Genomic DNA, 25441 nt, shown 5'->3' on the forward strand with positions numbered 1-25441 from the left:
AGGATTATAAAGGAAACCAATTATACTGAAATAACTATAGCAATATTTTTGTTCCTTCCCCCAAAAAAGACACCCCAAGTTATGAACTCCTGAACTAGAGCCTCACTATATTTCACTATTTACTTAATTATTTAAAAATTTATAACCTAAAATTGTAAGACAAATCACATAATTAATGATAATTAAATTGATATTTTAGGACAACTAAACAAACCCCCCTCAAAGAAATCCTAAATAGGATTTCAGAAAAACAAATTCTCCAATTCACTGAGTCACATTAAAGAAAGTTCCTGTTTCTAAGAATGCCTTCAAAGAATGATTTGACATTACAGTAGCAGTAGTATGGTTTAATAAAAAGATCAATGGAGATCTGCTGCTAGGGTTTCCTCAGTTTCCCAACTGTAAAACAAAAGGACTAATCTAAATAATCCCTAAAGTTTTTCCCAGCTCCAAAAAACTAAGATTATATTTTAAAAAGTACCTATTTTTCAAAGTGACAATTTAAATGTTACTTATGTTCTTTCTCTTTAGGTGACTGACTAATCCTAGTAAAATGGCAAAGGTAATCAAGGTATAGTGATCAAGATAAATTTCTTAAAACAATTCTTTAGCACCACCATCCCCCATTCTTTCCACTTGTCCTGAACAGATCGAGGGAAAAGAATGATCATGGTTACAAGATTACTGATAGAATATAAAACCATAATGGAACTTTATTTTTTATTAATTTAATTAATTTCAATACAACAAATATCTATCAAATGCTTACTATGTACATGTTATATATTTGGATTTAACAATAAAAACCAACATACAGTCTTTGGTTTCAAGAAACTTAGTCTAACTGGGAAAATAAAACACTTAAGCGCTCAAAGAAATAAGACACAAGATAGAACGTGAAGGTTGGAGAAAGTGTTATAACATGAAATAAATAATATTTTTAGATGTAGGAAAAGCAACAGCTTTGTGAAGGAAGACTTCACAAAAGAATTGACAAAGAAAAAAATGCTGGAAAGATTGTTTATAATGATTGTAGAATACCTCAAATACCAGGCTGTTAGTATTTTAACCTACAAACAGCGGTACTACCTAAGCTGAGATGAGGGTAAGGGTGGTCAAACCTTTAATTAGGAACATCATTTTGCAGGCAAGAGAACAGAGACCTAGAGACCATTCAGAAAACTTTTAGTTAATGTAGGAAATGAAAATGAGATAAGGGTTTAATGAGAATAGTACCTGTGTGAGCTATGAGAAAGCTTTAAGAAATGCTGTAGCAGAAGAACCCATTGGCAATAGATTCAAGAGCAGGGTGTGGAACTTAGGAAGAAGCACAAGTCAACAAAGCCTCCATGTCGGGGAGAATGGGAAGAGGTGCAGGTTGGCAGAAAGATGAGCTCGATTTGGGGTATGTTAAGTCTAAGGAGCTGGTAGCTAATTTCAAACCACAGGTAGCTGGAAATCAGAGGAGAGATCAAGGCTGGGCACAAACAAGAGAGAGTAATTTACAGAGAAATAGTAGTTGGACACAGAAGGAAAGAGCAGCCAAAGTGAAGATGCAGATCCTGATGAGGGGGGCTGAGGACAAAGCCCTGGGAGAACACTTGTGAGAAGGGAAAGGGACATGTCAAGAAGGAAGCACGGTCAAAAAGTGAGAATTCGGTTAGAGAAGGTTCATAGAACAAGTCTGTAAAAGTTCATAAGCCTAAAGACTGAGAAACAAAGGGGGATGAAAACTAGGTTGCAAGACACTGGAATGGGAAAATAGACTAAAAGGGTCAATGAGGAAATAGTGTGGGGCAAGCAAAGGCACAATTTTTTCCTGGATAGAGACAGGAGGATGCTGAAAAATTATAGTGAGGGAACTTCCCAGAGCTGAAACCTTGACAATCAAGTCAGAATTTCACTTGATTTTAGAAAACTGTCAGGAAATTTTAGTATAACTCAGTTATCTGAGAGTTTTTCACGTGTTTTTAAAAACAATCTTATTTGAAAGGATATTTAAAATCCTTGGTAATTGATTGTTTCATTTCCTCCACACATCGAGCATATTACAAGCTATTTAATTCTATTTAAACAGGTTAGCATAAAGGACTATCCCAACCTCAATAAATTTCAAAGTGTGGTACAATAGAGTCTATACTTTTCAAAGCTAAATCCAATAGCTGCTATTTACAAATGTTTACATTGTCCCAAGAAAAAGGATGTTTGAAAAACATTTGCTATTTACCAATCTACAAAAAGAATGTTAAGACATAGTCTCAATATATAGGCATTAGAGAAATCCTTATCTCAAAAGGTTATGTATTTATAAAACCAATGGCAACTTAATTTGTTTGTTTGACTCAAAACTAAGAAATGCAAAAATAAAAATGAAGACAGGTAGTAGATACTCAAAAGCTTTGGTGGTGGTGGGAAGGGTGGGAGTGGAGCTATAGGAAATTAGTCTAGTGAAGCAAACACTATTCAATGTCTGCAGCTTTCCCCTGGTATACTGGTTCTCAATTGGGAGGTTAAATCTTGCCACTATTAACATTTTCAAATCTCTGATAATTTTCCAAGGAAGTAAAAATGAAAGCAATTTTCCTGATAATCAACCCCTAAACTAAAAATTGAAATAATAAAAATAACATTTGACATTTACATCAGATTTTAAGATTTGAAAAGCACTTTATACATATTAATTCATCTGATCTCATGGTAACCCTTTGAGACGAGTCCTATAAGTATTGTGATAGAAAATTCAAGAGACATAATTTTGGGGTAATTAGTCATTTTATTAATCATGCTATCAATAATTAATAAAAAGATCAAGGGCATTCTCTAATGCCAAAGACCTTCATGGAAACCCCTCCCGGCTTACCCCTTGGAAGAGTGGATGCTCCTGAGAGTGGCAATCAATTCTAACTGGTTAACAATTAATGGGAAGAATGAATATTATAATGAAAGGTAGGTTTATTCTAATGAGCAGCTGGGGAATTTGTCTTTGATCAATCAATCCTGGACAAAAAGATTTATCTATACCTATATCGCTAGTTTAGGCTAATCAAGACAAAAGAGGATTACCCAGATCTGTGAGCAAAATATAATGGGCTGGAATGCATCAATTCACCTAAACTAAAATATATTTACATTTTGATCAGATATGAGTTTTTTCATTATGAATCCTATATTCCAAAAGTTGTCTGAATAACTTACAGGTGCTGATTTCCAAATAACAAAAGGAAAAGGGAGAAAAAAAACCTACCTTAGTCCTAATTCAACAACTGGTGATTAATATAAGTGAGAAATAATACTTTGTCTCAGTATTATTATCCCTGTTTTACAAATGACTCTCAGGGAGGTAAAATGATTTCTCCTCAGTCACCAAATTAGTATGTGTCAAAGGGAGGGTTCAAACCCAGATAGCTCCTGGTTCTAACGTTTAAAATTCTTTCCACTGTTCATAATTGCCTTTAGAACATACCAAAAAACAAAACAAAACAAACAAAAAAAAACTTTTAGGATTATCTTGTTTTAAATATTTGGTGATGATACACATTTTATTTTGGAGATTGTCAATAGTAAACATATAACCTCTTAACATTTACCCATAAATTATTTAAACAAGCCCAATTTCTCTATGTAAATAAAAAAGTTATTTTTAAAAATGGAATTAAAAGATATGAATGTTAATTACTTTGGCAATTCTATCTTCCTATTTGCTATTTAAAAAGTCTTAAATCTACCTATCATTTTACAATCTATATCATATACAAACATAAGACTCATGATATGTTGAGCCAGGATTTCTAAACTTAACAATAAAGGGGGGAAATACCTAGTGCCAGCAGGATCAATTTCCTTCATTTAAAGTATTAGTTTATTTAATCTAGCTTATCAAGGGATCTAGCAGAAACAGCATTCTAAAGAAATATTGAGTAATGATTTAGAAAGAAATATAATTGATAAACAGAACAAAAAACTGATATGTTTGCCAATATTTGCCACATGTTGGGGGGGAGGGAGGAGGGAATATATAGCACTGTCTAATAAAAGGAAATAGATTATAGAATTTTAGATTCTTTAAGGTCATCTAGTCTATTCCTCTCACTTTTACTGACTAGGAAACTTAAGTCCAGAGGAGAAATGTCAATTTTATCCTTTTAAAAGAATATTTTAATTTTCGCTTTTCTTGAGATATAATCCATGGGACAATATTACCAAATAATTCTGTAATCATAAATCAACCCAGTGTATGAGGTATGACTATAAAGAAATCTGATTAAAACAAAAAAATCTCATAGAAACTACATAAATGATTATCTCCTTCAAAGAGGTCACTATGGGAAGCTATTTACTTCAGTGATAGATTTTAAATTACCCCTAAGAACTACAACTGTGTTATACACAACCATATTGAGGACTTAACTAAATGATGAGCCCTAAGTGACACACAAGGGAGGCACTGAGTCAATTTACATAGGTGAATAGTTCACTCACTCTAGCCTAGCATCTGCTGTAGATGAGAGCTGAATAGGCCATTGTGTACACATTTCAGGTTGGAATAACTTTTTAACTTTGGTATACTCTTGAAAATCCTCAATGCTAGAAAATATTCATCCAAAAAATAGATTTGACTTTAGATTTGACTTCTGATAACACCAAAATCTTTTAGTCCTAAATATGCTCAGACCAAGTAATTATACTGTTGGTTTAATAGAAAAGTAGAATTTCAAACACATTTTGAACAATAGTGTGGTATAGTGGAAACATTACTGGATTTGCAATTATAAAACACAGGGGAGCCAATCTGTGGTGTGGTTTCTGTGAATTTAGATAACTCAATTAACTTCTCTAGATCTCTGCCTTTAATTTCTAAATCCTTTCCAGCTCAAAGGAAGGAACAACTAGGAACAATTAGTCTTATATTGGGAGTTTAGTCAAGGACAATTTATTTTTATATATATATATATATATATATATATATATATATATATATATATATATATATATATATATATATATATAAATGTTCTCACATGTTTGTTTAGGAAAAAGCAGTTTGTTCATTTCACATTCTGTATTTGTAGAATTGGAATGGGGAATATAAAAATTTAAGTTTTGATTTTATATGGATCAAGAATTGTTTAGATACTGCTTCTGAGTACTACTCATAGGAAGTGATTATTATTTCAAACCCATTCTTAGTCCAGTGATGAGCAGGATGATAAATAACAAATGAACAACGTAAATCTGTCAGAAAATTTTAAGATTCACAAATTTATCATAATTTACAATATATGGAGTTTTCTAAAAGTTTGCTCTCTGAATTGTCTTTAAACCCAAAACTTTTCAGAAACATGGGAGAAAATTAGCTACTAGGTAGTAAATCATCATTCCTAATAATATGTGAATCTAAAAACTAGATACCACAAATCATTAACCAATTTAAAGCAGTATAAAAGTTCATAACCATTGTCTTTCCATTACATCTAGACAAAATATCAAAAAAATATTAATACATATAAGCTTCATATGAACCTTTACTGTTAGTTGCTAATGGAATTTTCAGGATAATGCATAATTACAAAAAATTATTAGATCAGAAATAACATACCAAGTCTATAAAAATAAAAGAAACAGTATATTTTAAAAATAGTCTCTAGCTTATTAAATATTGAACATATATTAAAAAAACAGAAACATGACAGAATTGTTATTTCACTTTTAGAATATTTCTTCTCTACCAAATCTCTAAGAATAGATTCTGCTCATTCCTTTGTTTCTTTTCACATTTCTAACACGGTACCCAGCACATCATAGGTACTTAGTAAATGCTTACTGAATTTAATTGAAATAGCTTAAAATTGTTTAAGTTTTATATCATCTTTATTATTCTTTCAAAACAGTTAAAAAAATTCAAATGATACTAGCTTTTTCATTGAAATATAAAGATTAAAATAAAGGAATAGCAATTTAACTTAATATTTTCACTATCTTCAAAATGGAAACAGATTTCTTGTCTACCATACCAATTCTGTTTTGGCATTTTTTAAAAAAGATTTTCCCTTGTAATTCTTATTTTTCCTAATCCTAAAAAGGAAAAAAAAAGAATGGGAGCTCTCTAGTCTATGTGAGATACTATACAGATGTTAACCTCTGTTACATGATTTGGAAGACATTCCAAGATACAATGATCATAATAAAAGAAAATTAAATTTTAAAATTAAATTATGTAACTCAAATCTTCAACTCAATAACAGATTGAATGCTTTCTGATTTATTCAAGAAAGAATTGGGTCTCCACCAAAAAGACTGGACTAAGAAGCTTCAATTTAAAACTGATATAGGTAAGAATATTCAAATCACTATGCAGTACCTATTTATCTGTACTGTTCAATCAGATATAAACTTTCAATTGCTATTACTCCAATGGTGGCATTGCTTCTTCTACATTTCTATTTTGGTATCTCTATTCAAAGTGAAAAGCATCTTGACTAGAAACAGAATCTACATGATGATGTAGTAAGAAGAAAATCTGAAACTAGATATCAAAGTAGACAGAAAACAAAACGTTTTTGTAAGCTGCTGTATCACCCATATTATACAGGCATCTGAATTTTCTGAAATGTTTTTCATTGCATATCAGTAATTCTATTGGCACTGGAGACTTCTCAAGATGATTCCCCTTTTCCCACTGTTATTCCTTTTTCCTTTCTTCCATGAACATCTTAACATTTTCACCACACATTCTGTGATCTTGTTCAAGAATATGTGACACATTTCAATCTACTTCTGAACAATGGTGGTGGCTCCTTAGGTGTTCTAGTGGATTTTGAAGAAAGGGACTTCTTGAAGAAGAGTAATCCTGGTAATCCAAGACTACTGAGAACATACTGAATCTAGTATACATACAATCCTTCATATTCCAATATGAATTCCAATAGCTGCCCTCTAGAATACCTAAAAAAAAAAAAAAGAAAAAAAACATTTTCTTAAAAATCAACCAAATTTTAGGAAATATCTAAATAGTAGGCAGTATAAATTCTTAAAATAGCTCTATTATTATAGCTAAAATTGAAACAATAGGAATTACAATTTTTAGTTTTCTAATTTATTAAATTACACTATGTTTTAAACTAAGCAGAAAATCAGGAAAGAGCATGAAGAGTTTATATACAGAGTTTGATAATGAAAGAATTCACCTAAAATACTTAAAAATACTAGTTTTATTTTCTTGCAAAACAACTTTAATGCTTTTTTTCTAATATGGCAAATAGCATTCAGGAAACACCAGTTTTCTGCATTCATGTGGACAATTTGTGAACATACTGAAATAATCTAACAATAAATAAAACAAGTTATGCATTGGTATATTAAACTGGACCTGTTTTCAGTAAAAATAGGAAAAAGCTGAATTAAATAATCTCTAAGATCTGATGACCTATAATTCTATGTCCTATCACCACAGGCTATGTGACCCTTGAGCAAAATAATGAATTCCTTTATACCTGCTTACTGATTTACAACAAGAGGACTGTGCTAAATAATCAAATATGTCCCTTTGAACTCTAAAATTCTGTGATCTGTGAAGTGAGAAAGGAGCATCTTTTATAGATCCATTTACCATAGATCAATTTATCATTTTCTCCTCAATAGCCTACATCCAAGGGAATTGTCTAAAATTATGACTAAGTCTAAAATACTAATTAAACAACAATAAATTATTTGAAAGAACTTCCATTTTCCCAAGTTCCCAAGACATGTATATAGATGAATACAATTTTTGTCAGCATCCATAACTGTCTCTCTTTGCTACCTGCATGACCTTGGGCAAGGCATCTCATCTCTCTAGGCCCCAAGTTTCCTCATCTGTAAAATGAGAGAATTGCACTGAATGGCCCTGGAAGTCCCTTTCTATTCTAAGTCCATGACCCTAATTGTTTCTATGACAGAGAATGACAAAATATGTGCAAATAATTATTAAGATGGCATCCATGAATTCTACTATAAGGTTCTAGCCCAGAAAACAAACAGTTTTTAACTAAATGTAGCTCATCTATGATACCATATACTATACCTGTAGGTAACGTGTCCTTCCCTGATTGCTAACCAGGGACCAGGTTTGCTGGCGATGCTTCATTCCAGGATAAACACTTCCTTCTCCAATTTCTGGACAGCTGTTGTGGTGGTGTATTAAACTGCCATATCTGTGGTGTCATTCAAATTCAATAGCTCTATGGATGGCCTGATGCCCAAAATAGCATCTAGTCACTTCCCAACAAAAAGGACTTGTAATTCTGGGTTTCTAAAGAGCACCAGGTGCCCTTCACAGATTTTGCCGTATTTTGTTTGAAAGCCCTCATCTTCTCCAAATGATTCAAAACTATTTTCTTACTGTTTTGGCACAAAAACTAAGGCATATTTTTACATATTGCTCCCACACACACACCAGCGAAACATCCTATAGAAGCCACTTTACCCCAAACATCAACTGTTCTGTCTTTCTCAGGACAAGCAGAAAAATAGACTTCATTCCATGCAAAGGCAAAGAAAGCAGGTAACAAAACACAGGAAACCCTGAGGGAATGAAAGTACTCTGGAAAATTACTACCACTAAAGGCTTTTTGAAAGGAAGAAAAGGCATTATGATACCAGCTATCATTCCAAATTATTTCACTCAAGCAATGGATTATTGATGCCAATATATATTACCTTGGGTTTGAAGAGCAGAGAAACTTTCTAAGACATGCAGTTGAAGGGTCTGAATTACAGTTGTTCAACTGTCTATGGACTGACTAGATAAATTCCTAGAAAAATGTCTGTAGAACACACTTCTATATATAGAAGCCTACTTTCCCACACAACCTGAAGAAATGGGAGCTGTACTCCCATGAGGGAGTATGGCTTAAAGCAAAAATAAAAATCTCTGCCCCATGCTGTCTGCTGGGAGTTGTAATCCCCATCCGGTTCCATTTGGACTGTTTTACAGAGAGCATTATAAAAAAACATTCCCCATCTTGACTTTGGACATCCTGAAGTATATTCTTCCCCTACTATTCCTTCATTAAGTCTACTCCACTTAGTATATCTAGATTTGTACTTAGTACAGAATCAAGGCAAGGTCACTATTATTCTATTCAACAGACTGGTTCTAATCCTTTGATCTCCCCATTTGCCAAGAGAGTCACATTCTGGTCCCATTGTGACCATATTTTAACCTTGTTCTGTGATTTTATGCGTAAGATTCTCTTCAGACTGCAATCACATCTTCTAATTCTTAATTATTCCCTTTTGGCACCCAATTTTCACTCAGTAAATATTCATAGGTCTGTAATGTTTAATACTATCCCAGGAAATTAGAGAGGAAAAACAAAAGCAGTACTGAATAAGATACTGCTGTTGCCTTTTGGGAGTTTACAATTTCTCTTCAAGATGAAAAAAAGTTTTTAAGAATATGCAAAAAAGTTAACTATATACTAATCTATATTGTTGCCTAGATGACCAAACAGTAGAATTGACAGTGAAAGCTATTAGAGAAGGGAAAATGACAAGAAGTGGAGACTGTAGAAGAGGTGAAATTTTGACTTGACCCTGAAGGATTAAGAAAGAATTCACACAGGTAGAGAGTAGGAAAAGAGCATCCATTCCAGGTGTGGTAAAGAGCAAGAGCAAAGGCTTGTAATTAGGAAGGAATAAAATAGTTCCTAAGCCAAGCTTGTAACTCCTGAGAGAATGGAACTGCATATAAGGAGTCAAAGTGACTTGATCTCAGTGACAATGTATAGAAACAGGTTAGGGAAGTTACAGAATGAGGAGACAAAATTCAGCAAGAATGAATTTTTAGGTAATATATAGCAAGTTAAACATTTCCTGCCTTAAAAGTTTCTTTACAAGAATATTTACCTATTTGTGAGCAAGTAAAATATGTAAGGCTTAATAGACTTCGAAACCTATGCAATTAAAATTACTGAGTTTTCCTCTGTAAAATGGAGGGGTGGAGGTAGGAGAATAATGTTTTCTTGGATTTTGCCCCATAGGAATTACTACATTTTCTATAACCAACAGTCAACAGTTTCAAGAATATACCTTCAGTTAAGAAAAGACTTTGAAATAAATGTGTGTGGTATTAGGTAACAGGCTCACAGGTTAGGATTAACTTCCAAATTATGTGCATTTCTTTCTTTCTTTTTCAATTTGAACAACTGTTTCTTGTCTCCTCCATTCATGCCATCCCATTTTCTCCCCATTTTCCAGGGAATAGACTTTAGATACAGGTAGCTTCTTGCAAATATCACATAGCTATACAAACTACTACTACAGCAAAACATCTTTTGAATCTTTCACCCTTCCACATCTATTTACAAGTGAAATGTAGGTAAGACATATCACTTTTCATCAAATACAAGACCTTCTATCTATCAATAGGAATATATATAGCTGAATGGATAAATTGAAGTGAAGAAGATGGGGGTTCAAATTCTGCCTCAATCACTTACTAGTTGTATAACTACCAAGAAAGTCACAACTTCTCAGTCTCAGTTTATTTGAGACTATTAAAATAGAACACAGGATCAAATAAGATAACAAATTTGAGTACTCTTAAAACCTCAAAGTATAGCATATAAATACTATTAGATATTATGTGCTAAGTACTAGGATAGGTCCCTTGGTTCCAAATGCAAAAGTATAACAGTCTCTGTACTTTAGAAGCTTATTGGGAGTTGGGGGAAGAACGCATTCATTGAAAATCTAGGATATGTTCTTTAAAAAAATACATAGTGATTTGAAGTAAGCAGGCACTATCAACTGAGAGAATCAGGTAACCTCTTAAAGGAGTTGTCAGTCGAGTTAAATTTTGAAGGAAGATAGGGGTTCAGAGGTGAGGATGAGAAAGGACAGGCATTCCAGGAATGGGGAACAGACTGTGCAAAGGAACAGAAAAGGAAGATGGAATGTTGTATAGCAAGTAGGACAATTTGGCTCAACACAGATTTCATGAGGAGAAACAATATGTTGATGAGGTAGAAATATCTAAACTTGGCAACTGTTTTGGATATGGCTGATGAAGGAAAATGAAGAGTCCTGTGATGACTTTGGAGGTTATGAAGCTGGATGACAAGTATGGTGGGCCATCAGCATAAATAGGAGGAATGGGTTCGGGTAAAAGATAATGAGTTCTATTTTAGAACTCTATGGGACATCCAAGTGAAGATATCCAGAAGGCGATTGGGAAGGCAATCGCTGACTGAAGTTCAGCAGAGATATGAGGGTTCCTGGGTATGTAGATATGGAAGTCATCTGCCCAGAAATAATAGTTGATTTCATAGGACCTGGTGAGGTCACTAAAGGAGAAAATGTAAAGGGAGAAGAGAAGACTCAGGATTGAACCCTGGAGTAGATGCATAAAAATGGATCAAGAGGCTCAGACTTTCCATTTCCTCCCATTCTCTACTAGAACTTACTTTCATCACTCATCTTCCATCCTCATAAGAACACAAATTCCAAACCATACCACTCTCAGAAGCCGTAAGTATCAAATCAATAGCAATCTGAATCAGCTATCCTTAGATGAGTCATTACATTTCAGTTACCTACTTGACTTTTTTTTAAAGGAATATTAAACCAAATTAAAACAAATGTGGACTTAATGTATAACAATGAAACGAATACAGGAAAATCCTTAAAGTTAAAATATCTACAAAGTATCTCTATGCCTAACCACTCAAAGGTATACAAGATATAATGTTATCAGCTTACTTTGAAGTTTTACATTTCCTGGACTTTGTGTAAAGATAATTACGATTTATGCCAGCTAATTACATTTCATTAAGAAATAAATTTTGTGCCCAGAAAATAGAGTAAGATTTAGGCAGCGGCTATGCCATCTGGCTTAGCTTTTTCCATTATACAATCACACATTGCTCATGGGGTGACCAACTTAATGCAATTAGGCTACAGAATTGCTAGGATAGGTGGAAATGTGGTGGAAATGTTCCCTATTTATGAGATTCTAACAACAGGGCCCAGGTGAAATATGTTAATTTGTCTAATGGATGTTGGAAAAATTAGCATTCCTAAGTATTTAGCACATGTATGAAGATAAGAGTCAAGAGTAATCGTGGAGGCCTTCCTGATTCCCCCAAGTGGCTGGGACTATATCCATACATACCATAGTTATTTATAACCAACTCCAATGTATTATGGAACCATTATAGTACTGTATCTCATATGCTATTATACAGTGATTTAACTGTTCAATTTACTGATCTACCAAAAATATAAATTTGCTACTGCATACAATTTCAAAAATCAGTCCTCCAGCTACTAATCTATTATGAATTTACCTATTACTCCTTCCAGGAATAAACTCAATATAATTATGTTAATGCAGCAATTTACTACCATACTTGCTCAACGCAAGCTATTAGCCCCTTTTGGTTAGTGGGCAAAGCTGCCCCAACCATTTAAATTTCAATATTTCAACATTACTAAGGAAAATCTATGAAAACTTTCTACCTGCCTTAAACTGAGAGCCATTCGCCACTAAAAACAAAAAACAAAACAAAACAAAACAAAAAAAAACACTTTATCAAAGTATAAAACTTTTCCGACATTTACTCCAACCACCAATCATTACGTGCAGCTGACCACAGCCTGAGTCTATATATCATTTCCTAGTCTCCATCCCAAGAACCCTAGAGAAGAAACAGGAGAGGGAACTGGGGGCAAGAAAACGAAAGCCATTTGTTTGGAAAGCAAGAATACATCCTACCCGTTACAAGGTAATCACGACTTTTTTTTTCTTCGCTCCCCTTCTCGCCATCCCCCCCCCCCAAAAGTTAGCATTTTTACAATTTAGCCGTGACAGTCCGACGGGCCACACTCCTTCCTCCCACCCACGCGTGGAACACCCGCAGACCTTCCACCTCTTGTCCCAACCCTAACCTTTCCACTCGCACCAGGGGCTCCAGAGCTCACCCTCGAGGGCAGGGCTGGGGCCGCACCACTTGTCAACCTTTCCTGCCTAGCGCCGGGGAGCCCACTGCGCACGTGGTCCAATCTAGCAGGGCAGCCGGACCGAGACCGCGCCTGGCCTTGGATCCTCCGCCCACACCCTGGGCGCCGCTCGCTCTTTCTCCCCCCCGCCACCACGGGCAGGAGAGCGAAGGGGACGGCGCTAGTACGCTCCGCCCCCGCCTCGCCTTCCAAGGAGAGGAAAGAGGGGAGGGCTCGCAGGCTCCACCCCCTGCTTCGCTTCCCCGGGAAGGGGAGCGCCCGCAAGCCCCGCCCCCTACCCCCCGCCTCGCGCCTTTCTTCTGGGCTGGGGCGGGGCTTGAAATCTCTCATTACCCCCCTCCCCCCACTCAAAGAGCGCAAGAGGGGGGAGAAGGGGCTGGCAAGACCCTCGAATGAGGAAATGGAGCGCGACAAAAGGGGAGGGCGAAACAGTCGGATAGAGGGCGGGGTCGCAGCTCCACCTACCCGCATATGGGGACACCCCCTAAGGCGGGCCAGAGGTTTCCGCTCGGTCTCGAGAAAAGGGTCCCTACTTCCCCTCCCCTCCCGTCCTCTCCCCTAGAGCTCGCGGGGAGGGGACAAGGAAGTGGGGTGGTCTCTGGCGGACATGCGCACTTTCTGCGAGACCGTTAACCGAGACCCCTCTGCTCGAGTCTGGGAGGGGGAGAAAAGGGGAGGGGGTCTCGAAGGGGGCGGGACGGTGACGCATCCGAAGGGGGAGGGGAACCCGGGTCCACTCACGCGCCCGGAGGCGGCACCGGGGCCGCAGCTTCTGTCCCGGTCAAAAACTGGGAAGAAAAGGAAAAAGCAAACCGTAAAGGAAAAAATAAACAACCTAACGTATAGGTTATAGACAGATATAGGTGATATCAATCTATATCAGGCTTCTCCTCCTCTCCGGAAACAGACAGGCCGACAGGAAATGACGACTGCAGGGGTCGGCCAGGGCCGCCGGGTCTAAGCAGTTCCTGTGCGCCCGGTCCCGAGCTAGGGGGAAGGAGGCTGTGAGCGGGACGAGGTGCTGGCCCCGGGGCCGCCTCTCGAGCGTGAGTTGGAGTCGGTTCCCTCCCTCGCTCCCTCCCCTCCCCCACCCTCCGTCCTTCTCTTTCCTTCCTCCTCCCCCCGCTCTGTATGAGGGTCGCGTCACTGGCCCAAGCCCCGCCCCTACATCTTATCACCCCGCCTCCTCATCCGGATGCCTTCCTTGTCCCCCTTGTTAGACTTGTTCCCTTCTCTTCCTCGCTCTTCTATCCCCACTCCCTCCCCTTACCCCCGTTTCTTTCCCTTCATTCTAATCCCTATTCCCCATTCGCTACCTGGCTCTCCCTTCCGGTCCCTTGTCCCAGTGCTTCTGCTCCCTCCATTCCCTTCCTTTTCTTACTCCTCTTCTAACCAGCCCATTATAAGGGGAAAGGGAACGGGGGTGGGGAACCCTTGTTCAGAACTTCGCCTTTGGGCCCAGGTTCTTCGCCTCCTAAAAGAAGTTGGCATTCTAGATAGATTTATGTGGTCCGGAGGATCCAGCTGACCTGGAGTCAGGAAGAACTTCCCTTCTCCTGCCCCCGACCCGCTTCCCCTTTCTTTCCTTTTTTAACCCCCTTCGGCCAGTAGTTTCCTGCCTTCTGGCTTCTCTGTGCCACCTTTGTAAAAGAAGGAATTTGGATGTTCAAAGGATTTGGAGTTGACATTACAGTTCCTCGGGCCTGTGGTGTGGCAGAAGCTGAGTTCACTGAGACTTTGCCTACCTACATAAGAATCAAGAGGAACTGCACGTTAGTTTTTTTCTAGTGCCTTCTCAGAAGCACAAAGTTCTCTATATTGTGAAACATGAAATCTGCCTGAAAATGTCATACGTTTGTGGAACCTATAAAAAGAGTACTAGGGTCTTACATGATGGCAGAATCATTTGATTCCCAAGTCAACTTATATACTGGCTGAAACCTGAAATTCCTGAGATTGTTTTGACTACATTTTATTATGCCATTTTATCCTGATCGGATGAGATTTTTACCTGGAGTTTGTGAGATTCCCCCTAGCATCTCTCCATTCTGAAACAACTGAAGTCCTTATTCAAGTAATCCTGCACAAAAACAGTTTGTGACAAAGGTCATTTGGCACTGTAGAAAGTCCCAAATGACATTCTAATCGTGACTAGTCAGGGATCTCATTGAAACATTAACTGGCCAGGTGAGTGCCACAGGAATGAATGCCCTTGGACATTTTGCTCCCTAACTAAAATTGAAGGCTATGGGGGCATGCTGTAACTACTAGTTCAGCTAATTGAGATTAGGATCCATCCCCATGTAGGTCACTTAGTATTATTCTATGCCCTGTTCACAGACCCATATCCTGTCTGTTAGTCATCTCATTAATAATGCATATTATTGATCACAATAGGGAACTATAAAGAATGTGTCTGAGGACCAGGTTAATGGAATAGAAAGAAGACTTAAGTCTGGCTCTGCCATTCTCTAGTTCCTTGAAGTGGGCATGCCTTTTCCTGCCTTCATCTTTTAGCAGAGACTGTCAGCACCCATCCCTGGAATGCACTCGATTATCATGTCTCTCCTCTTGGAATTCTCTTATTTCTCCAAGGCTCAACTTAGGTGCCATCTCCTACATGAAGTCTTTCTTCATGCCCCTAGTTTTAATGTTTTCTTCCTCCTCAAACTATTTTATATTTACTATCTTAATGTGACTAGTATGAGAAAATAAACTGTCCCTTGCATAGAGCAGGTTGAACTAAATGGGTAGGAATTTAAACAGAGCCATAATAATGTATCAGCCAAATCCTAAACAACTAAGTCACACTGCTTCCTTCCCACTTAAAACAATTTTTTAAAAAGAAGAAACCTGTTTGCTTCTATTCATAAGAAAATCTGCAGTCAGACTTTTGAAGATTAAGTAGTTCAACACAGTTGTATAACAAAGCATGTGGATTTAGCATCTCTAAAGTCTACAATCAAGGGTTCTGGCCCTGGGGCCAGATGCCGCCACTGAGTTCGTTTATGTGGCCTGCTTGGTTATGGCAAATGGGCTGAAGGGCGGAGACAGTGTGAGGTTTTGTTTTTACTATAGTCTGGCCCTCCCACAGTTTGAGGGACAGTGAACTGGCCCCCTATTTAAAAAGTTTGAGGACCACTGGTCTACATATTTCTACTTAATAATAATTTTGATTTATTTTTACATAGTACTTACCATGTGCCAAGCACTCTATGTATGTTGAGATCATTTTCTCATTTGATCTTCACAGCAATCCAAGAGAGAGATGCTATAATTATCCTCATTTTACTGATGAGGAAACTGATCATAAACAAAGGTTAAATGACTTGCTAAGGTCATATAAGTAAGTGTTTGAGGCCTAATTTGAATTTGTCTTCCTCATTTCAGGCCTGGTATTCCCAATTTCCTTCTGGCTAATTTCCAGAGGACATATTTTCATACACATCAAAATGCAAATTGATTTTAAAGTAAGTGCTCACATAACCCAATACTAATTTTAACCAAGTTAAACTTTATTTTTCATAGTACTCACTAAATTTAAACTAGTATAGCTCATGCAAAAACATTAGCTAAGGTTTTAAATGAGAGACAATGTGAAGTACAAGTGCTAGGCTTGAAGAATTTGGGGGGGATTTAAAAAAAAGAATTTGGGGAGTCTTAAAGAATCCAAGGTTTCTCCAGTCTCTAGTACTTAAGAATCATGTGACCATAGGCAAGTGTTTATTTGAGTAGTTTAGTTTAGCTCTAATGTAGAGTTTAAGCAATGGCAGATGGTGAAATAAGGCTTGAAAAGTACTCTGGCGCCAAATTATAGAGAAACTTAAATGCCATATTAAGGAGCTTTTATCCAGTAGAGACCCTGAAGAGTACTGGGCAGAAGAATAAGGTAATAATTTGGAAGTTTATAATGATTTCACCAGTGTGAGTATTCCTTCTGTAGCATATCCCAAGCTCTCTAAATCTCAGTAAGTTCCTGTGACTAGAGATTCTTCACTCTAAAGCTACTCTGATCCCCTGGGAACAAACATATGATCCTTCACTCGGGTCATGCTCCAGTAAAGCTATTAAAAATTTGAGACTCCAGGATGACCTCCATGCCATGATGATCATCAAAGCAGAACTTTGGTAGAGAAGGTAAATAGATCAGATAAAGGACAAAACTTTTAAATCCCTTAATTTTTTTCCAAATGAATTTGATCCAGAACCCAAAGCTAGATAAACTACTACAAATTTTCAATATAATGAAGCATGTGGAAGAAAGAGCTCTAACCCCTTCACTTCCTACAAAATTCTCATTGGCATTAAAATCAGTATTATTAGGACTACGAGATATTTTCAAGACTAGTAGTGTTTTTGCAGCATTGCTCCCTTGACATCATAGCCAGAGCCCTGTTGGTCTGCTTTTTTAATGTGTCCTCCTGCCTTTATCTTTATCAGATTAAGATTTGGAAAGCACGCACTGACCACCCAACCAGCTTTCCCTAGCAACACTGCTGCTCAGAAAAGCCTGAATCATCACCCCTGGGACAAGTCTTTAAAAGTTGAAAATAAAAAAAATTAATTGTAGGTTTTAATTAAGTAAGCAGTCCTACCAACAGAACCATAAGAAAATATAATTTCTTTTTTTTTTCTATTGTAGCATCATGGCTGGAGGTTATGGGGTAATGGGAGATGATGGCTCTATTGATTATACTGTTCATGAAGCCTGGAATGAGGCCACCAATGTGTACCTGATAGTGATTCTTGTTAGCTTTGGCCTTTTCATGTATGCCAGAAGGTAAGTTTATGAAGACATGAGATGTGAAAAATGGATATTACAGTGCCTCAAATCCTCCTATAATTGAGGGGGAAAACCCTCATAAGTGTTACAGTTCTATTAAGATAAGAACTGTTAGAAGTGTGAGAGACCAGGGCACATGTTGCTTAAATTATACTATGGAAATTCTTATATATATTTATAGACTCTGCCTTTTGTGAATATACCTGCGCCAGAGAAACAGCTAAGTAGCACACTTTGCTGCTTCTTTTTCACAAATGATATGACTCAGTCATTTAGTGGAACCAAGAAGATTATAATGAAATCATGTTTAAATTTTTTTTAAATTCTTATATTTGGGACAGGAGAATAACAACATTATATAAGCATACATTATTGTCTTTCACATTTCTAATTACTTTTAAATGTGTGTTTTAGGAATAAAAGGAAAATCATGAGAATTTTCAGTGTGCCTCCTATGTCAGAAACTTTGACGGAGCCTAGCTTCTATGACACAATGAGCAAAATCCGTTTAAGGCAACAACTAGAAATGTATTCTATTTGTAAGTATATACAGTGAGTTCAGTTTCAGAGCTCTAGAGTTACTTAACTATGTTTTCTGTTGGCATTGTATCTTCTTAGTATTAGGACTAGGACAGTTCACATCTTGAAATATTAAACACATTAAGTACTCTAATAACTTAGTTAGAGGTAAATAAGAATTTCTGATATTTAAATGGTACATTACATGTTCATTTCCTTTGATTTGGGATGAAGAATCTTCCAAATTAACTGAAGGCAAATTTTATTATTTTATTTTTAATAAGGTGGACATTACAGATACTGATCTTATTATTATAAACAGTGAGATGGTATAATAGATAGAATTCCAGATCTGGAATCTGGAAGATCTGAGTTCAGATCCGGCCTCAGATATTTAATAGTAATTTGACTATGGACAATCATCCTTTCATAACCACAAGTGTAAGGGTTAACAACAAAAGAGAGACAAAGACAAGCGATGAAAAGTGGTTATATAGTAGCAGACAATGCAGGGAGAAGGAAGTAGGGTAGTTAGAGAGTGAAAAGGAGCCAGCATTGTGAAGAAGAGGGATGAAGAGGGTCTGAGTCCCTTATGTAAATAGAGGATTAGTATTGGGAGCACTTGGCAGGAAGGATTCTTAGGAGACAGAAGAAGGCTCAGGGACAGAAATTTGAGATCTCATTTTTAAAAGGTTTTTTGTTTTTGAGGAAACACACCAACTCCTATCTATGCTACCTTAGGGTTAGTTCATTAACATCCAAATCATCTCCAAATTATCAATATTATTTTAAGTCATTTGATGGTCTTCTGGTCTGGAGATAGGGAGGTCTGAAATTTATCTGAATTTACAAATCATAGAACCAGAACTTTGACAACATCTAGATGGTTTCTCCTGATTGGGCACACATTTCAAGCATGTGAATTTTGGTTAATGTATAATACAATTTCCAAATTATGCTTTTTTGATCTTAGGGATGGTTGTACATCCAGTTATGTTCCCCTTGATAATTCCACTTTGCTATTTTTTATTTTACTGGCCACCCATACTGATTAGGAGTGGGGAGTGAGAGAGTGCTCTGAAATGTGGAGAGCAAGGGAAGGAAAGATGAGCAGGGTATTCAGAATCTGTGATAACTAGTCACTTGAGGAGAAGGTTAATCATAATCAGCTTTTAAGATCAAGAAGTCAAGTCAATAAGTCTTCTCTAAAATGGAGGCCCCAGGTAAAACTCACCAGTGGACTGGAAGGGGGGGGGGTCCAAAATGAAATGGCAAAGTCTGGAAAGTCAGAAGCAGAACCAGGAGCATCTTCTGGCTTCCTTTATATCCATCAAGTCTTAGCTAATAAAAGCACTCCTTTTGCAAGAAGCCATTTCCATTCTTCCTTAATATTAGTGCCTCCCTTTTACACTGTCTTTGTACTGTTTGAATAAAATTGTTTGCACATTGTCTTCTTTGTTGGATTATGAGTTTCTTGAGGTCTTGAATTGTTTTTGCTTTTCTAGACCCAACATTTAGCTTGATGCCTGGCATGGAGTAGGCACTTAATAAAGACCTATTGACTTGACTTCTTGATTCCAATTCTAGCATCTTTTCCCACTCAGCTAGCTGCTGATTCTTTTCATCCATCTTGGATATCAGTGAAGCACTGAAATTGTCCATCTCTTAGTCTCCCCTTATAACTAATTTATCCTTCTTTTGGCCATACATATTCTCAGTGACTTTTTTTTAATGCCATAGACAAAATCTTAAGTTAATGTCACTTTGTATTTATCATTTAAAGCGTTAGCAAATTCCTCAAAGTGTAGACAAAAGGTTATTATTTATTTACCCTAAAGTAGTCTATTTTACTTATACTGTTAAATTGTTCATTTAAAAAGAAACATTACTCATATATATGTTCTGTTCCTTACTAAAAATGTGATTTAGGGCACTTAACTTCTGTAAGTTTCAATTTTCTAATCTGCAAAAGGGGATAAAGTAGTACACTACAACCCTTTTTCTGTTCTATCTAATGTTTTGAGGATCAAATTAAATAATGTATTAAAGTCCCTTTCTGATCCTAAAATCCTCTAAAAATGAGTAATATTAATTAATCCTAAGTAAGTCTAACATATGTAGAACAAACTATTGTATACTTGATATGTATGTAAATGATAGTAATATAATGCAGGTTAGCTTTCACTTAGGAGAAAGAATTGCATGCTTATTTAATCCAAAACTGTTATTAATTCATTGTAGAGAAACTCATTTTGATAATGTTAGCCAGAATGATCAGTTGCTTTTATTATTTTTACAATAAATGAATCTAAATTACTTCTATCTTTTTTTCCTTTTTATTTTTTAACAGCGAGGAAATATGACTATCAGCAGCCACAAAACCAGACCGACAGTGTACAACTCTCCCTGGAATGAATGAATACTTAGCACAAGTTGTACTCTGCTGACAGTTTAGTAGCAAAATCAATTCAGAATTCTTTTTTCAAAAGCTGAAGAGTATAAATTTCTTTGAATTTATGTATAAATCATGTCATTTTTAAACTATTTTTGCCTGTATAGTTTATTTCATTATTATATAAATGGAAATGGTATAGTAAAATTGAGTACTGGGCAACTTGGCACAAGAAACACTTTTGTTAACGAGAATAGTTGTAGCATGTCATTTATTTTGCACTCTTAGGGAAGAACTGTTCAGTCAGGGATGATATTACATCTTTGGATTCCTGACAGTTAATCACAGCTAATATGAAAGAGACCCACCCTATATGTGAAGTAGTAGAAAGAGGGCCAGATTTAAAAGCGACAGACCTAACACCATTCCCTAGTTCTGCTGCTTAGTGCCTGTGTATCTCTAGGTAAATGACTTAACCTTTCTGTGCCTCTGTTTTCTAAAACATAAATGAGAGGATTAGCTCAGGTGAAAACCAGAGGCTTCTCCACTTCTAAACACTATGACCTCAGTCTGATTTCAGACATTTTTTAAAATAGCTAAATAAATGGAAGAGAATTGCTGGAAAAAAAAATTTTAGATTGTGAATACATCATATTAATTGAGCATTCTGCACCCTCTCTAGGACTTCTTTGTTGCCTTACCTACCAGTCTCTGTAAATGACTGTATTGTTTATGTCATGATTTTACCTTTTTCTAATTTTAAAAGACTTTTTGTGGTTGCTTTTTTTCTTGCTTATATTGCTATGATTTATGCCTTCCCTCGTTTTTTTTTTACTCCAACATTCTACTTGGGGGCCAAAGGGGACAGCCAGAGGGAGAGTGGGTGGGTACCCTGATGAGTCACTGGGCTGAGCTGTGCCTGCCTGGGCTTCTGTGTTTAGATGCTGGCCCCATTACAACCATTGTGTATTGTTTATGCTTTTTGGCTTTCAGCTTCTTGGAAAAATCTTGTACATTATATGTTTCACTATATTATGATATTCAAAAGGGTATTTGTGGAATATGCATGTTTTCATGTTTTATTTAATATCAGTGCAATTATTTAAATAGAGAATAGTTGATAGTAAAACCATAGAAGTTTAACCCATTTAGCCAAGATTCAATATTTGAATCATAGCTATTCTTAATTTTCAGAAACAAAGCAAGTATTGTTATTTATCAATACCTCTACAAATGTAAGAATCGATTCATAATACAATGTTGAAGAATAAAAAGATAAAATCAAAAAAACCTAATTTCCTTTTTTAAAAGTTAAATAATATTGTTCAAAGGGAATTTGTGTCAGTTCTGAATTGTCTTACCACATGAAGCAGTTCATTCCAGCCACATAAGTTAGTTTCAGTGCCAGGCTATTCTAGGAATTGAAGTTTAGTTAAAAGTTTGTAAACAAATACATCTAGTTAGGGGAAAGTGGAGAGTAGAGTGCAAGGAGACTAATATTCTTCCACAAGGTTGGATTCTTATGAAAAGTTCCTCTAGCCCTAGAGCACTAAATATCCACTCCACACTTTGCCACTGAGATGCAGAACAATCAACCTTGAGCAAACCACATAAGGTAATTTCATTGCCTCCTTTCCTTTTCACTGAAAGGGAATTGTTACCAGAAAATCCAATAGATAATTTTGGGGACCAGCAAACCTTGGCAACTAAGGGAGAAGTTTGTAGAGTTGAGCTGATTGATGGGCTTCACCCTACCTATCTACATTTCTGTTCCTGTTCTCGAACTCCAGACAACTGGAAGAAGTTGTGAATATTTGGTTGCTGGGTTCATTACAAATCCAAACCATCCAATTCATGGCCTAATTAGGCCTTCCCCTCTGTTTTGCCATTCTTTTATCAATCTGATTCTTATACTACTTAGGGTGGCTATTTCAAACATCCCCAGCAAGGCCTTGACCTCATGAGCTAGTCAACAATTTCAGCAGTTAATTTCTACTCAACTGAGGATTGAAGCTATAATTTTGCTCATCTCCCCTCCATACTTTAAAACCTTTCTGCCCTCAGCCATCAAGAGTCCGTTCAGTTGCATGAGCAACTGAACGGTTCCATATGCACAGGATGGAAAGCACGTCCTGAAAAGAAAAATAGAAGTTCCTGCCCTCAAGGAGATTGCATTCTTTTCTGCTGGAGGCCTGCTGCATGTACCCAGCCAAGTACATTCAGAGTTGTTTTGGTGAAGAAGAGAGCTAATAATGGCAGAGCAGAAGGTGACGCTTTAGCTTGAAAAGAGCTAGAGCTTCCAAGAATCAAATGAGGAAGAGCATGCCAGGCAGGGAGGGCAGCTTGTGCCAAGGCCCAGAAGTAGAGGACCCTGTGGCTTGAAGAGGAAGTCGCGGAATGGATGGCTCTCCTTATCCACTTGCTACTTGATATCCCTATATGTACATTATCTCTCCATTCCTTTGGGAGATTTCACTATTAGTGCCATACACTTCCCCCTCCATTTTCAGTGTCTTCCTTTCATATCCTTCACTGCCTAAAACTCTGCTTAAATTTCCCTGTCTTAAAAATAACCCCACAGAAACCTTCCATTGACTTGCTGTTTCAGCTATAGTCTGTTTTAATCATTGTGGATTGACTCCTTCCTCAACCCCTTCAACTCTTTTACACTGACTCTACCAAAACAACTCCCCCCAGGGCTGCTAATCTCATCATTACTAAATCTATACCATTTGACACTGTGGTTCAATACAACATTAAGTTCTTACTGTTTTCTAGGCACTGTGTTAAGTGCTGGACAATGCTAGTCTCCTTGATGTTCTTTGTGTTCAATCTTTCTATGGCATTATTCCTTCCTGGTTCTCTTAGCTGATTGTTCTTTTTTGGCTTTATTTGTTGATCCTGTGCCTTCTCATCTTCTGGCCCCCTCCCAGGTTTAATCTTGGCCTTCTCCTTTACACTCTCCAATGTCTTCACTTGCTACTATTAAATGATTCCAAATCTATATAGTCAGCACCATGTACAATCTTGTCTGATCCCTATTAATTACAATTCAAGAATATCCCTCACAATCCTTCCTTTCCACTTACACTGTAACCAGGTCATTGGTTCAAAGACCCCCATTGCGAGGGAGAGCCTCAAAGAATAAAACCTAGATTCTTTAGATTGGCATTTAAGGCCCAGCTTCTTAAACTGAGGTCTGTGACCCCATGTGGAGTCTCATAACAATGTGGAGCCATGGAATTATGATTTATTATTAGTAAATGTTTTATTTGTATGCCTATTTCTATATCTGCATACTAGGATTCACATAAGCATTTCTCAGGTGAAAAGGGGTCACAAGTAGAAAGTTTAAGTTAAAGTTCTAGTCTATAGACCATCTCCAGCTGGACTCTATAACACTATTTCATATTGTTCCCTTTCGCTTACTCTTGGTTTTAGTCATTCTAGATCTTATCTCAATGCCATCCACCTCTGCCCTTTCATGCACTGTCCATCATCTTTGGAATGCACTCCCTTTTCATTTCTGGCTGTTAAAATCCTTATCTTTCAAACTCGAGTCACTTCAAGTGACACGTCTTTGATAAAGTCTTCCCTGATCTTCTCTCACATACATTAAATTAGTCTGTCAACCATCATTTATTAGCCACCTGACACATATTAGACACATCCTAAGTGCTGGGCCTTCCTCTTCAAGGAGCTTACATTCTGATCAGGTGCAAAAATATGTACATATATCAGCCCATACCCAATAAATCCTCAGGATTTTTGCACATGTGTGTGTGTGTCTGTGTGTGTGTGTGTGTGTGTGTGTGTGTGTGTGTAGGTGGTAGTTCCTGAGCTGATCCTTGAAGGCAACAAGGAATTCCAAGAGCAAAAGTGATAAAGGAGTGCATTCCAGGCATGGGAAATAACCATTGAAAGGCAAAAAGAGAGAAGATGAACTGCTAGGATGAGGAACAACAAAACTAATTTGCCTGGGCTAGGCTTGAAAATGGAATAATGTATAATAAAGTTGGAAAGGTAGACAAGAACCAAATCATAAAACACTTTAAATACTTTGAATAAATAAATAAAATTTCTCAAACTTTGTTCCAGCATTTGTTCTGTTCTATTTCCCTATTTTGCCCATTGCCTTATTTGAGTTTATAATTTTACTTGTAAAGAAATTAAATTGCCTAAAACATAGTAGGCATTAGTGAATCCTGATTGATTGATTTCCACCTCTTTAATTTTGGCAGTTCAAATTAACCTTATCCCAAGGGTTAAATTGCAACTAAAACTGCAATTTCATTAAGTCTCACAGATAATAAATAACTGAAGCCACATTTAAACCCAAGATTTCCCTGACTCCATGTCCAGTGCTTTAGCTACTATACCACTTTGCCATCTCTAACTGGTTTCCACTGAACCCTTATTCTGACCTAGAGATCATAAACTCTTTAAAGGCAAAGATTATATTTCTATGCCTAATACAATATTTTGTATATACTGGGCATTTAACAAACATTGTTGAAATTAACTGATTTTTTTTTCTTTTTTGAGACTGACAAGTTTAAATACAAGATGTTTATTTAAATGTAGTAATAGGTAGCTATTTTCTTTCTACTAAAACAATAATTTCTTAATAGTCTATCATTAATAAGAGAAGAAAAGGAATCTAACAAACTAAATCTTACCAAAGTATTAAGGATTGATGATAACTTTAATGGTCTTTTTTTCCCAAGAATGTTTGTATTGCAAAAAGA

General features: G+C 36.7%; 2 protein-coding genes across 10 annotated transcripts in view; one reads left to right on the forward strand and one right to left on the reverse strand.

Moving 5' to 3' along the window:
• The window catches only part of SLC20A2 (solute carrier family 20 member 2), a 111360-nt gene extending 97448 nt beyond the window's left edge, over positions 1 to 13912 (reverse strand). The window contains exon 1 of one of the 6 annotated variants that reach the window (XM_074287371.1): positions 13835 to 13912. The gene's annotated coding sequence lies outside the window, so the exon portion shown is untranslated. Of the gene's footprint in view, positions 1 to 12960; positions 13119 to 13740 lie in introns of those variants that run through there. The other 5 variants (XM_074287375.1, XM_074287373.1, XM_074287370.1 and 2 more) reach the window with 5 other exon arrangements.
• SMIM19 (small integral membrane protein 19) lies at positions 12671 to 21983 on the forward strand. 4 transcript variants are annotated; one of them, XM_074287380.1, is made up of 6 exons: positions 13916 to 14045; positions 16390 to 16469; positions 16943 to 17136; positions 17642 to 17779; positions 18197 to 18321; positions 20652 to 21983. In XM_074287380.1, the coding sequence occupies exons 4-6, from the start codon at positions 17646 to 17648 to the stop codon at positions 20714 to 20716; spliced, it is 324 nt and encodes a 107-aa protein (XP_074143481.1). In that variant the 5' UTR covers positions 13916 to 14045; positions 16390 to 16469; positions 16943 to 17136; positions 17642 to 17645; the 3' UTR covers positions 20717 to 21983. The 4 variants fall into 4 exon arrangements, with proteins under 4 accessions (XP_074143482.1, XP_074143479.1, XP_074143481.1 ...); XM_074287379.1 differs by lacking the exon at positions 16943 to 17136; XM_074287381.1 differs by lacking the exons at positions 13916 to 14045; positions 16390 to 16469; positions 16943 to 17136 and adding an exon at positions 12671 to 12764.
• Positions 21984 to 25441: the final 3458 nt, after the last annotated feature.

Source organism: Sminthopsis crassicaudata, chromosome 2, assembly GCF_048593235.1.
Source record: "Sminthopsis crassicaudata isolate SCR6 chromosome 2, ASM4859323v1, whole genome shotgun sequence".
NCBI classification, from domain to species: Eukaryota; Metazoa; Chordata; class Mammalia; order Dasyuromorphia; family Dasyuridae; genus Sminthopsis; species Sminthopsis crassicaudata.

Excerpts from the sequence above, each read along its gene's own strand:
- SMIM19 (XM_074287381.1), top strand. The coding sequence starts at position 17,646 with ATGGCTGGAGGTTATGGGGTAATGGGAGATGATGGCTCTATTGATTAT. Across the intron at positions 17,780-18,196 it reads CTTTTCATGTATGCCAGAAG|GAATAAAAGGAAAATCATGA; the intron begins GTAAGTTTATGA and ends TGTGTGTTTTAG. Across the intron at positions 18,322-20,651 it reads ACTAGAAATGTATTCTATTT|CGAGGAAATATGACTATCAG; the intron begins GTAAGTATATAC and ends ATTTTTTAACAG.